At 46.4% G+C, this 13,676-nt stretch overlaps 4 protein-coding genes across 4 annotated transcripts in view; 1 reads left to right on the forward strand and 3 right to left on the reverse strand.

The window, feature by feature from the left end:
* Positions 1-3,135, forward strand: part of GLAREA_03052 (FMN-linked oxidoreductase) — a gene marked incomplete at both ends in the record, with an annotated part of 8,208 nt that extends 5,073 nt beyond the window's left edge. The window contains 2 exons of the mRNA XM_008088137.1: positions 162-2,901; positions 2,949-3,135. Coding sequence (XP_008086328.1) covers positions 162-2,901; positions 2,949-3,135 — 2,927 coding nt within the window. The remainder of the gene's footprint in view (positions 1-161; positions 2,902-2,948) is intronic.
* Positions 3,136-4,321: 1,186 nt separating this feature from the next.
* On the reverse strand, positions 4,322-5,973 carry GLAREA_03053 (ALDH-like protein; the record flags this gene model as incomplete). Its single annotated transcript, XM_008088138.1, has 5 exons — positions 4,322-4,457; positions 4,507-4,994; positions 5,048-5,458; positions 5,514-5,882; positions 5,938-5,973. The coding sequence occupies 5 exons, from the start codon at positions 5,971-5,973 to the stop codon at positions 4,322-4,324; spliced, it is 1,440 nt and encodes a 479-aa protein (XP_008086329.1).
* Positions 5,974-7,744: 1,771 nt separating this feature from the next.
* On the reverse strand, positions 7,745-8,861 carry GLAREA_03054 (NAD(P)-binding Rossmann-fold containing protein; the record flags this gene model as incomplete). The annotated part of the gene is made up of 2 exons (XM_008088139.1): positions 7,745-8,751; positions 8,843-8,861. The coding sequence occupies 2 exons, from the start codon at positions 8,859-8,861 to the stop codon at positions 7,745-7,747; spliced, it is 1,026 nt and encodes a 341-aa protein (XP_008086330.1).
* A 1,170-nt stretch (positions 8,862-10,031) lies between these two features.
* Positions 10,032-11,682, reverse strand: GLAREA_03055 (uncharacterized protein; the record flags this gene model as incomplete). The annotated part of the gene is made up of 2 exons (XM_008088140.1): positions 10,032-11,161; positions 11,211-11,682. The coding sequence occupies 2 exons, from the start codon at positions 11,680-11,682 to the stop codon at positions 10,032-10,034; spliced, it is 1,602 nt and encodes a 533-aa protein (XP_008086331.1).
* Positions 11,683-13,676: the final 1,994 nt, after the last annotated feature.

Raw genomic sequence — 13,676 nt, forward strand, 5'->3', positions numbered from 1 at the left:
ATCTCTGGACACGACGGTGGAACCGGTGGCTTCCCGGTGGACCGGTATCAAATATGCTGGTCTCCCTTGGGAGCTTGGTCTGGCTGAGACTCATCAAACCTTGGTGTTGAATGATCTTCGTGGTCGAGTTGTTGTTCAAACTGATGGACAACTTCGTACAGGTAGAGATGTTGCAATCGCCTGTCTTCTCGGTGCTGAGGAGTGGGGCTTTGCTACGACTCCTCTTATTGCTATGGGCTGTATTATGATGAGGAAGTGCCACCTTAACACATGTCCTGTCGGTATTGCTACCCAAGATCCTGAACTTCGAAAGAAGTTCACGGGTACCCCAGAGCACGTCATCAACTTCTTCTATTATATCGCCAATGAGTTGCGTGCGATCATGGCAAAGCTTGGTTTCAGAACTATCAACGAGATGGTTGGCCACGCCGAGAAGTTGAGAGTCCGCGAAGATCTTCGTACCAACAAGACTCAAAACATCGACCTGTCTCTTATTCTCACCCCAGCACACAAGCTCCGTCCTGGTGTTGCTACGTTCAATGTCCGCAAACAAGATCACCGACTTTATGTCAGATTGGACAACAAACTCATCTCTGAAGCGGAGTTGACTCTTGATAAGGGGCTTCCATCACGGATTGAGTGTGACATTGTTAATACAGACCGAGCTATGGGCACATCACTTTCGTACCAAATCTCTAAGCGATATGGTGAGGATGGTCTACCAATGGATACGGTGCATGTCAACATCAAGGGCTCTGCTGGACAATCTTTCGGCGCTTTCTGTGCCCCTGGAGTTACGCTTGAGCTTGAAGGTGACGCCAATGACTACGTCGGAAAGGGTTTGTCTGGAGGACGTCTCATCGTCTACCCACCACGTGCCGCTGTCTTCAAGGCTGAAGAGAACGTCATTGTCGGAAACGTCTGCTTATACGGAGCGACGAGTGGAACCTGCTTCTTCCGTGGTATCGCCGCCGAGAGATTTGCTGTCCGTAACTCAGGTGCTATCGCTGTTGTTGAAGGTGTAGGAGATCACGGATGTGAGTACATGACTGGTGGTCGTGTCCTCATTCTTGGAAGCACTGGACGCAACTTCGCTGCCGGTATGTCTGGTGGTATTGCCTACATTCTCGATATCCAGCAAGATTTCATGTCCAAACTCAACCCCGAAATGGTTGAGGCTTCTGGTATCGATGATCCTACTGAAATAGCCTACGTCCGTAGCTTGATCGAGGATCACCATCATTACACGGGTTCCGAGCTGGCAGCACGTATTCTTCTCGACTTCAACCGAGCACTTCCTCGCTTTGTCAAGGTTCTTCCTGTCGACTACAAACGCGTTTTGGCGGAAGAAGCTGCCAAGGCTGCTGAGCTAAAGCGAGCTGAATTCCAAATGCCGTTCCTTCCTGGAAATCCTCAATTGGAAAAGCCGAAGGAACATAAGAAGAAATCGGATCTCCAAGATATCGAAGAGACCATTGGTGACGCAGCCAAGGAAAAAAAGAGATCTCTTGTGCTGGACAAGACAAAGGGCTTCATGAAGTATCAACGCCGATCAGAGAAATACCGCAACGCCAAGACCAGAACCCGTGATTGGGCCGAGCTGTCCAAGCGTCTTGATGAAGATGAACTCAAGTACCAAGCTGCTCGTTGCATGGACTGTGGTGTTCCATTCTGTCAGTCCGACTCTGGATGTCCAATCTCCAACATCATTCCAAAATGGAATGAATTGGTCTTTCAAAATCAATGGAGAGATGCTCTCAACCGATTGTTAATGACCAACAATTTCCCTGAGTTCACCGGACGTGTTTGCCCAGCTCCTTGCGAGGGTGCTTGTGTTCTCGGCATCAACGAAGATCCAGTCGGTATCAAGTCCATTGAGTGCGCTATTATTGATCGAGGATTCGACATGGGATGGATGATTCCACAACCACCAAAGGTTCGGACTGGAAAGACTGTTGCCGTCATAGGATCGGGTCCTGCAGGTTTGGCATGTGCGGACCAGTTGAACAAAGCTGGTCATCAAGTCACTGTTTACGAACGTGCTGACCGCTGCGGTGGTCTTCTCATGTACGGAATTCCCAACATGAAACTTGACAAGAAGATTGTCAAGCGTCGTACAGACTTTATGGCCGCTGAGGGTATTGAGTTCAAGACCGGTGTTGCAATTGGTCAAGACATTACTCTCATGGATCTGAAGGCAGAGAACGATGCCGTTGTCATTGCCACTGGAGCCACAGTTGCTCGCGATCTTCCGATCAAGAACCGAGGTCTCGAGGGCATCCACTTCGCTATGCAATTCTTGCACAAGAACACGAAGTCTCTCCTTGACTCCGAGCTCGATGATGGTGAGTTCATCTCTGCCAAGGGTAAGAACGTCGTTGTCATTGGTGGTGGCGATACTGGAAATGATTGTATCGGTACCTCCGTTCGTCATGGCGCAAAGTCGGTCACCAACTTCGAATTGCTACCACAGCCACCCAATGAGCGTGCTCGTGATAACCCATGGCCACAATGGCCAAGAATCTACCGTGTCGACTACGGTCACACCGAAGTGAAGCAACATATGGGCAACGATCCTCGTGAGTACTGTGTTATGTCTGAGGAGTTCGTAGACGATGGTGAGGGCAAGGTTAAAGGTATCAACACTATCCGAGTCGAGTGGACCAAGTCTTCCACTGGAGGCTGGGACATGAAGAAGATTGAAGGTTCTCAACAGTTCTTCCCTGCCGAGCTCGTACTTTTGTCCATGGGTTTCTTGGGTCCTGAGGATCGTGTCCTTGGAGAGGAGGTTGAGAAAGATGCTCGCAAGAACGTCAAGACACCACCTGGAAAGTACCACACCAACGTTGAGGGTGTCTTTGCTGCTGGTGATTGTCGTCGTGGACAATCCTTGATTGTTTGGTATGTTTTCAGTCTCTTAAATAATGTGTCGTACTAACGAGTTCTAGGGGTATTAATGAAGGTCGTCAGTCCGCTCGCGAAGTTGATCTTTACCTAGAGAAGTCCACTCTTCTTCCTATCACCGGGGGAATTGTTAAGCGTACCGCCAACGAAATTCTTGGTAAGCAACTCTCTCACGAGGTGAAAGGACGTGCAGAGCGCGCTCCTATCCAAGTTGCAGCCGCAGCATCTTGAGTTGATCATCACCTTCAAGTGCAAGGACAATATTTGAGCATTGGAGAAAAACGACGAGATCGAGCCGCAAGGCCAGGATTTTAAGATGTCCTGATTGTGCAGGGTCACTGAGAAAGGTCTTGGATTCGGGCGGAAAGGGTATATGAGGTTGAATTGGTAAAGGGAAGGCTTTTATGTCTTTTTAACGATGATACCACAAGCGAATCTGTTCGTTGCATCGGGCGCATGTCTGCTTTGGTATCGATTTTGTTGGATGATACGATAACAGCGAGTCTTTTTCTTGGATACCTTGACAGTGAACGACTTTCGTTCCGTGCACCGGGTGGTGGAACGACATATCGCGATGGGGTTGAATGTATGCATATAGGAATTGGAGGAGCACATGCATTCTTTTCATGTAAATATCTTTAGCGTTTGAGAAGTATATATTTTTGCAACTTAAATGTGCCTGTTGCTCGTTGTGATCGCTGACTACTTTAGGAGCTTCACTGTTGCAAGCTCCCGCTCTCGAAGGACACAATGAGTGGAAGTCGAATCACGACATATGCTCAGGATAGTTGACGAAATATCACATTTCCTTAATTAAGTTGACAAAATATTTGTATTTCGTCTATTAATTTCAGGAAATTAACCATCTAAAAATCTGTTTAGAACTTACTAACTGAAAACTGACTGATGCGTAAGGAGGTTTATGGTTTACTGTCCTGGAGCATGCTCGCTGTGGATGATATGAGTGGCAGCCAGGACGGGATGTTTATTTGGTTAAGTTGAGGCAATATCTATATTTCGTCTATCAGGTTAAGAGATTAGGATATTTCGTCTATCATTTTCAGGAAATCAGATATCTTGGACTCTGATGGAGAATTTGTCATGCTTTTAAGGACGTGTCTACGCTTAGTTTTAAATTGACAGGAGCTTTAGGAAATGTCACTTATACGATTCGTAGAGGACAAATAAATGGCAGAACCGCCTTTCTATTCTACACAGGTATAGTAGAGTTTAGAGCGGACAAGCAGCTTTTATTTGGACAGAGGTGAAAAGATTTTATTTACTGAAAATCATGGACGAAATATCGTGTTTCGTCAATTGTTCTGAGGAAAATTTTATGTTTTGAGTGTTGCTTGTGTCCATCGCCAGGTATAAAAATGTCATCTTTCCCTTTCTCTGGGAGAGGCTTCAAAATTCTTTATTTAGAAACCCACACAGCCTGAGCATTGCACCATCCCTTCAGCCCTTCGAGTCCACTCTCCACACCCATCCCACTATTCTTATGCCCTCCCCACGCAACCTGGGGTCCCGTTTCGGCATGGGAATTCACCCATCTATCCTTAATTAGCCCATCTCCTTTCTAGTATGGAATTCCCAACTTACACAATCCCAGCCTCCAGCCGTCGACTCACACGCTCCGCATTCTTGACATCCTTTCCCCAAACCGAGCCACCTAGTCCCATCAAAGAGTCGTTCGCACGCCGTAGAACGTCCTCTTCGTCAGTCCACTTGAGGAGTGGTATAATAGGTCCGAATTGCTCTTCCGTTACTATTCGGGCATCGTCTGGTGGATTGTCAATCACAGTCGGCGGCAAGAAAAATCCCTTTTTGTCAGTTGAAAGGTCGGCGCCAAGTGCAACTTTCAGACCTTGTTTTGAGATCTCGCTATGCATGTCTAGGAGTTTTTCGTATTGCATTTTATTCTGGATAGGTCCCAGAGTAGCTTCGGGATCACTGGCGTTTCCGATCTTGAGAGTCGAGACGAAGGAGGTGAATGCGGCGAGGAAGGCGTCGTAGATAGATGAGTGGACGTAGATACGTTTTATGGCGACGCAGAGTTGACCGGTGTGGAAGAAGGATAGGGTTGCTACCTGGTCATTGAGTTAAAATTATCTCAAAGTGTCCTCATTTGAAAGAGTGTTACCTTCGGTACGGTAACAGCAAGATCAGCATCCGGCAAGATAATAGCTGCATCATTCCCTCCAAGTTCAAGGCTGACACGTTTAAGTGTAGCAGCACATGCTTGCATCACTTTCTTTCCCGTAGCGATCGAGCCGGTAAAACTGACTTTTGCAACGCCAGGATGAGCTGTAAGCATAGGACCTAAATCCTCCTCTCCGCTCAAGACGTTAAGGACGCCTTTGGGGAAGACCTGAGCTCCTACTTCGCCTAGTTTGAGAGCCGTGTAAGGGCTAAAAGGGGAGGGTTTTAAGATGAAGGTGTTCCCGGCGAGGAGAGCTGAAGTGAGTTTGATCGTAGCGAGTAGCATAGGGAAGTTCCATGGCACAATTCCAACTCCTACGCCCATTGGGACATAGCGTTGTACAATACTTCGCTGTCAACTTATTAGCTCCGTGAAATAATTTGGACTTCGCAACACAAGACATTACCTCAGCACTATCCTCAACCACCTCCTCCCCTAGCTTAATCTTCACCGTCTCCCTAATCTGATGGGTAACCAAAAACAACTCAATCCCCACCCCCTGCGGCGGCTTCCCACATTCCTCCCCAAGCAATTTCGCAAAACCAGCTTGATTAGCATCGATAGCGTCAGCAAACTTGCTTAGATACTCAGCTCGCTCATCTTGACTAAGATTGCTCCAGGAGGGGAAGGCGGCTTGGGCGGCTGCTACGGCGTTGTCGACGTCTTCTTGCGCTGAGATGGGGACTTCGGGGAGTTCTGTCTCGGTGTTGGGGTTGATTCCTCGACGGGTGCGTGGGATGGGGGTGAGGGTGTTGTTTATTGTGTTTTGGAAGGTCTAGGGGATATTAGTTGGTGTAAATGGTGGGATTGTGAGAATGGGTTTAAGATACTTCGAAGTTAGCGAGCTTGTAGGTAGATGTCGCCATGGTTGGAAATCACGATTTAGGATTTGAAAATTGAAACGCGAAGTAAATTGAGCACAGCTTTACTCTTCGTACTAGAAATAAAAGAAGAAACAGGCAGAAGTAAGAACATATATTTCTCCTCTTTTATGTCAGACCCAACACCAACCGCATGTGCCCCCCTTTTGCCTACGTGCAGCTTAAGCGAGCTTCCGCGGCCGCCATACAATGGCAGGACAAGATTAAGGTTACTGGACAAAACGGCAGCTCGAAAAATTCCCAAGATCGTTCTTCTCTTGGTTTGGATTTTTTGACATAATAAACTCTATCGACCAGTTTAATTGGCCAATTGTCAAGTTTCAATCGCCAGCCAGTAAGCTAGGTGAAGTAAGCACAACTTCTAGCGAGTGTAACGTCAGTTTAACCGGAAACTCATCCATACCTGGGTAGTCGTATAGTCTGACATTACACGAAGCTTCTCATGAGTGGAGGTCTTCTGTTTTTTCTGCTGCAATTATTGTAGAAATGAAAGTTGATTGGAAGGAGTGTAAAATAGCCGAGCGCCAGAGATATAAACAGGTCTTCACATGTAGCAAGCACGTATATCAATACAGAATATATAGCATGAGTGTTTTGGTCAGCTTCAAGTGGATGATACGAAGATTAATCTATCCGAGGGAGCATGCTTGAGATATTTAAAATTGGCTGTACTTTTGAATTAGGTATATATAGCGAAGATTCTTTACTTATTACGCAAGTAACACAACTATATGGCATTTACAAGAACAAGCTAGCTTTTACATCAAATTATATGTCTTTTCTTTCCGTCCCCGTACGAAAAAAATGAAAACTACAATTCAGGTACTCATTCACTTCTCGCTTTCAGCTCACTGACCCTAAATCTCAACCACATAACTAAACTCCTATTATCATCTACTTGATCAAAACCCTGCTATAACAGAACTGGGCGATGATTTCTCTTTACGACCCGAGCTCTCAAATCATTCGATGCTCAATTTCAAACAATGCGCCAGGGACAAGATTCAGAAATTGTCGAATAACAAAGGATGGATAAATGAATTAAGATTGCTGTAATGGTGCTCTGAAGTGAAGAGATGTCTGACCACTCTGATGTAGGAAATGAAGAAATAGCTCAATCTCAAAGGTAGGGCAGAATCCGAGCCTCCATCCCAATCCTTCATCGAAACAAAGATTACAATTTGAATCATTTCGATCTCGTTGACTTTTCTTCCAGACTAATGACGAGAAATCTATCACGAATTAGAACCCGTCGCGAAAGTACCGAGAAGTGACTGTTCTCGGAATAGTCTAACTGATGGAAGATTTCGCGATTTTGCACGCCCTCCTGATACCATGTTCAATACCAGAGACTGTGATCTTCAGGAATTTGATGTTGTCCCAGACAGAGTTGACATAATAATTCTGGTCGCTTAAAAGCATGATCATATCAAGAGCACTGTAAAATTAACAGAATTTGGAATGTTTATTGTGAGTAGACAGCGAGTTCTTGGATAAGTTTCTTGATTGTCATATCCTGCTGTCACGAGAACTAATTAATTACTCACAAAACATAGCATCACGTAGGTGAAGGTACCATCCCTCGGAGGTTTATCTCAAGACTTAGGAAAAATGCTCACTGATATACGTATGTCTCGCTTATCTCGTTCAAATCTATCTAATATTTGTCACAACAAGACTCGCAAGAAGTCCCATCAATTCAGGGCCTAACGACGCTATATCATATTACTCTAACTATAAACAAATCACTCCACATCTATTGCACAGCTTTCAAACTCTTAACCAAATCCACAATACTCTTCTCAAACCCTCCAAACTTCACCCCAAGCACCTCCTTCGTCCTACTATTATCAATCTTGAACAAACTCTCCTTCCCCTTCCCAGGGTAATCACCACCCTCGACATCCTTCCCCGGCAACTTATCCTCCAGCTCCGGAAAGTTCTTGCGGATTACCTCCGCAATCTCGCGATTGCTGAAGTATCCCTCGGTGATAAAGAAGCGCTTGTTCGCCGCCTCCTCCTTCTCGATGGCTAGGACGTGACACAGCGCGAGATCGCGCACGTCAACCCAGATGAAGGTTCCCGTGTCGGGGATCCCATTCTTCCATTTGCCCGTCATGCAGTCGCGCGTGCGTTGGTTGCTTGTGTTCAATGCGTCTAGGGAGTTGAGGTAATGCACGATAGGACCGATGACGAGAGGTGGACACATGGTAGCGATTGTGAAATTGGGTTTCTCTTTCTCGATGAACTCCCAGGCTGCTTTCTCGGCGAAGGTTTTGGAGGCTCGGTAGCCGTTGGAGGGATTTTCCAGCGCTTGCTCGAGGGTTACGGGGTTCCAATCTGCTTCGGAGTAGGTGTGTTCAGACCAGGTGTTTCCTTTCGCGCCGTCGACGATGGAAGCGAAGGAGCTGGTTATGACGACCCGTTTGACAGAAGGTGCGTATGCTTTTATGGCTTTGAGGATCCCTGTGGTGCCAATGATGGCTGGGTCGAGGAGGTCTTTCTTTGTGTCTGTGACGTTGAAGTGGAAAGGGGAAGCGGTATGGATTACTGCCTCGAGACCGTCAATCTTGAGCGCTTCATCGAAGGCACCTTCTTGGGCGATGTCAGGGACGATCTTGAAGGATAGCTTGGAGGAGGGCGTATCTGGGTGGGCGTTCTTGATGGCATCGGCTTTAGATTGGGAGCGTACGGAGGTAATTACTTCGTGTCCGTGTTCGAGGAGGATGTCGAGGACGTGAGCGGCTATGAAGCCAGATCCACCTGAATTTTGAAGTCAGTACGAAGATATTGAAGCAGATTGCCATGCTATGGTGGGGTAATTTTGAAGGCGGAAAGACTTGTAAGGACATACCAGATAGAAAAACCTTCATTTTTCCGGATATTGTTGATCAATTGAGTTGTTTGGTGTTTTTCCAGTTCTTTGGCTTTTCTTGCTTGTCTTCAAATATTTATTGTGGCGAGTGAAGTATTTATATGTGTTCCTTCACCAACTTGTTCAGTCGCAAGAACCCCGCATCAATACATCATGATTCTCGCCTACATTAACGCCGAAAATGTAGGCGTTAGATGTTGACCACTTCGGCATTTATCCAACGCCTCTATTTTGACGCTGATAAACAGTCATAGAGATGGGGGGATTGTTGGTCAGAGGATGTATTAAATCTTATATGTTGATAATACTACTTCGCAGTTAGTTTATCTCCATCCTTATTCCCTCATGACTGCGTATGAATTCTTTGACTATGGTCCGTAGATAGTATATCTCCGTACTTGCTTCATGTTTGCGTTTTCTATCTCTTGCGAAATTGGAGGCTGTCGTCGACATGATCTCTTACATAGCTCTGTGGGGTTTTCTGTATAAACAAGCCATTGTTCTAGTTGAGCAGTCTAAGAGCCAGTTCAGAGGAGGCAGAAAAGAAGAGAGATGGTTGGATTGCAAAGAATCCAGCTTATAATCCGGATTATGAATATGAAATTCCATAATGCTTTACGCGCCTACTGAGTGCGAGTCAAAGCGAGAGATTGCAGAGACGAGTAGTGTATCGGATTTCATACTCTAAGTCAGCCATAGAACTTGACATCCATCATCTGCTTCGTCTCACGTCCAGCGCAGGCCAAACAGTATTGATCGAACAATCACAGGAAAGGTTGCTTTCCGGCACAAGAACACAACGTATTCGGATCTCGTAAGGAAGAGTCTATATTGACGGCCTCGAACACGTCCCCCTAAACCTAACGGATCACATCATCTCAATACGCCCTATTTTTGAGAGACGACACGTCCCATATTTCTAACAATATCCCACATCCGTGGTAGCCCACAATTCTCTAAATCGCCCTGCAAAACCACCCCGTCCCCACAAGCAATCCTGCCAAGCTAGAAGATAAATACATTACCCATTTTAGATGCCTAGACACCGATATCCCGAATTTACAATTCCCTAGATGAATTAGTACCCTGTAACCCTTCTAGAAGTAACTCCATTTCCGCTGTCCTGCTCCAAATAAGGAACGACTGCCCGTTTAATACAAGGCATTCCTCAGCCCCGTCTATCCGCGTCACTCTTAAGCCTATAAGTATCATTCAGCCCAGGAAAAGCCTTTGCAAATGCCGGTCCCAGACTCCAGTTGTCCAACCTTCGGAGATGTCGTTCAAACACCGGATTAATCATGAGATCCTCACTCTCAGGGCTGCTTAATAGGGTATCTGTAGGCTCGTACGGCCAATTCACGTTCAATGTAGTGGTGAATGGGATGAAGAAGTTATCGAATAGATAGTCTCGAGGGTTATATTCCCGAACTAGCCTATCGCGCATTTTTGGCCAAGGAAGATGGTCGATCCATGCAGGATGTGGTGTGAATAATTGGGAAGGTCGTGGAGCTACCCACTCAGGGAGTCTATCGTAGTTCTCCTGTGATGGTGAGATTTGCCATCGCATGATCAAAAACATGATATAGAGAACGGCGACCTTTTCCGGGAGTTCGGAGAGATCCGGAAAGGTTGCCAGAATATCAGTGAACACCTTGGATAACGGATGCGAATTTGCACCTTTAGCCGGATTAAGGAGTGAAGACACACTTGGATATGCTGGGCCGACTAGTTTTGGAGTTTCGACGCCTTCGGCCGCCTGTTGATGGCGCTCATGAAGAAAATCGAGGAGAAGACTGTCTAGTGGGCAGGTAGGAGGGCCGTTACGAATCGGAGCAGCATGACCAGCGACATCTAGTCCAGTTATAGGCGTTCCTACTCTATAATTAGAGTGGCTTCCAACCGAACTACTTCTGTGGTGTGCTGGACTTTCTCCGTCCATTGTCCTAGATCCTGCCTGATATGTTGATGGTTCCACATTGCCATTCAACCCATTAGGTATTTTATTTATTCGCTGGGTTCCATCAAGTAAAAAGTCCAAACCCAGCCTCTCTGGCCCCATATCCAGATTGTGCACCAAATCGTGTTTTTGTTGCATCAGCTGCTGAGTCTGCGCTGTTTGAACGCTCGCAGTATATCGCGGATCGGGTACCATATTTGCATTCGGGGCCTGCCATTGTGTCCTAGGAGCGCCCCCTGGAGAGGTTGCACTCGGTGGAGTCGATATGTTCAAATGTGAAGAGCCGGGACGATTGGGTATATATGGTGGTTGCGGGGGTGTATAAACCGGTGCGTCGAAACCTATAATGTTATCAGCTTTAGTCCTTCCTCTCCAATTGATATGACTAACCATGGTGGCCCAAGATAGGTTGTATCAGAGCCAGCACACTCGACAATCTCTTCTTGATATCCGCATTCTCTGCCTCCACCATTTCTTTCTGTCTTAACACATGCTGCAGCTCCTGATACGGTTGCTGCGATGTCAACTCCCTAATCTTCCTCTCCAGATTCTCAATCTGATTCTTCGTCCTCTCACGAATGGCCCTTTGAGCCTCCCTATCATTCGCACGTTTCTTGGCTAATTGATCCGGAGTCAGGTTCGCGACTCCCCTGGATGAAGCACTATTATTTACTCTTCTCTTCTTACTGCCATCTTGGCCCGCGGTCGTTGGATCCTGCGAGACGCCCCGCGTACCATCCGTATTAGCCTCTTCACTGAAATCGCGTTTGTCTCCCGCCGAGGACGACGTGCTGTTTCCCGGCGGCGGGGGTGCTCCGGATGAGTGTGAGACCTGAGGACTGGACTCGTTATCTTGGGTCATGACTGCTGCGATCACCCGTCACGAAACGAGAAGGGAGGGTCCCCGGATTTGCGGTCCCATCCAACTGTGTTGAGGACCAAGGTTGCGCATTAGAGCAGGGTCGGGAGTCGAGCGAAAAAAGTCGGGTTCCTGCGTTGGCGATGGGAGGTGAGGGTTGTCCTGTACGGAGCCGGGGATCTGCTACCAGGGACAGGAGAGGAGCTATCACTTTTGCGTCTGTGAGGAAATGGGTAAATCACCGGGTTGTGGGCCAGGGAATTGTCCGTATCTGGGGAAACTCAGGTCGACGCAGATGGTGGTCAGAAATTGTTCTTCGAGTGCGTGAAAGCTCAGTCATGTACTTGGGGGATTCCGTTGATGACGAGTCATTCATCACAAGTGCCGTGCCTCGAATTAATTTAATTCCCATCGGAAATGATCCTGACTCGTCAGACGGTTCAACCAACGGCAGATAAGCTTTAGCTTCGGACCGTGATCACGGGATCTAGAATGACGTACTGGCAGGGAGCAAATACCGACTGATACGACGGGGCATTTGATTGAGGAAACAACACAACATACTCTACTAAAGTATATAGGCGCTGGAGTACCAGCTACGCCAATTGTTTTTTAACGAGGATTGTGTATGTCATATACTACTATTTATCCAGAGATCTAAGGTTTAGTATATTTCCTTGTTATTTTATATTACAGCCTTTATTAGTTCCACTTACTGCTTTCCATCGGACTCGTATTCCTTGAACTAGGCCTCCTGCCCCTGTTTAATTTACAAATACTAGTTTCAAAACTTCAACTCAAATTTTCAAGGCGTAGGAGCGAAATTTTTCTGTCGATTAGCATTCTTCCCTAGTACAACATCAAAATCAAATCCTAACAATAGAATATTCTCAAGTCATAGAATATCTCAAATCTCTTAGTTCCACTCTAGCAGCAGAAGCTTTCAAATTCCAAATACTTTTCGTCGAATTTTTAGTTATCAAAGACCACCAGAATTGCCCAGTTAATCCCAAGATAACACATGGATGTTTAAACCACAACACGCATTTCATACCCGCCAGAACATTGTGTCGACTGACAACACCCAAGGATTTCTCAGACACCTCTACATCTCCCCATCCCGACCATTCCCCCGCTAATTATACCGACAATGACAAGTACACGAACTCCCACCCGTAGCAAGCGTTAGACACTATTCAAAATCGGCATTTCACTCCTAATCCCTTTACTCTCTCCCTCGCCAACTCACTGCCCACCCCCATTTGCCTCCACTCCACCCTAAAACCCTCAAATGAAAAACAACCACTCACCCTAGAAGCATCACAATGAATCCCACTCCCACAACCCGCCGAGCGACAACAACTCGCTACACAACCACCTGTAACAATTCAATAAATGATATTCTCTCCACAGAATAAGAAAGGGAGTAAGGACGGACTTTGAGTACACGCGCGTGCTTCAAGCAGAGAATTCAGATTAGACTCCGCCTCTGGAGAATGCATAGCAAGCGAGATCCCAAGAAAGAGAGGGAGGAGTTTGAAGATGTACATGATATAAGGATGTGTGAGTTTTAGGGTAAATGTGTTGAGCAAAGAAGATTCAGGATTCTCAAATTTCGCAATGAAAACAAACTGTGGATGTAATCTAGTCAGTATTTAAACATTGAAGACGAGGCAGCCAAAAGCAAAAGCTGAAAGATCCGGGTCATCAGACGCTCCGAGAGGTGTATACGAGAGGGGTAACATTTCCATGTTGTTGTTGTGAAGGTCGAGCCTCGTTCTTTGAGAGGCATGCTCGTGTCACACCCCAGAAGAACGCATCTGCGGGGTAACATAGATTAAACAAGACGTAAGATCGGGCAATCCCAACTCCCAAGGCATCTTTTACTTCGAAAAGTACTTTTCTCTACCAAGACAAAGGAAGGCTGTTTTAGAACTGGTCTTGTGCTTACTTTCACTCTCGGATCGTTTCCCCTTTCACATACAGGGGCTCGCTAA

Source organism: Glarea lozoyensis (assembly GCF_000409485.1).
Source record: "Glarea lozoyensis ATCC 20868 chromosome Unknown GLAREA6, whole genome shotgun sequence".
NCBI classification, from domain to species: domain Eukaryota; kingdom Fungi; phylum Ascomycota; class Leotiomycetes; order Helotiales; family Helotiaceae; genus Glarea; species Glarea lozoyensis.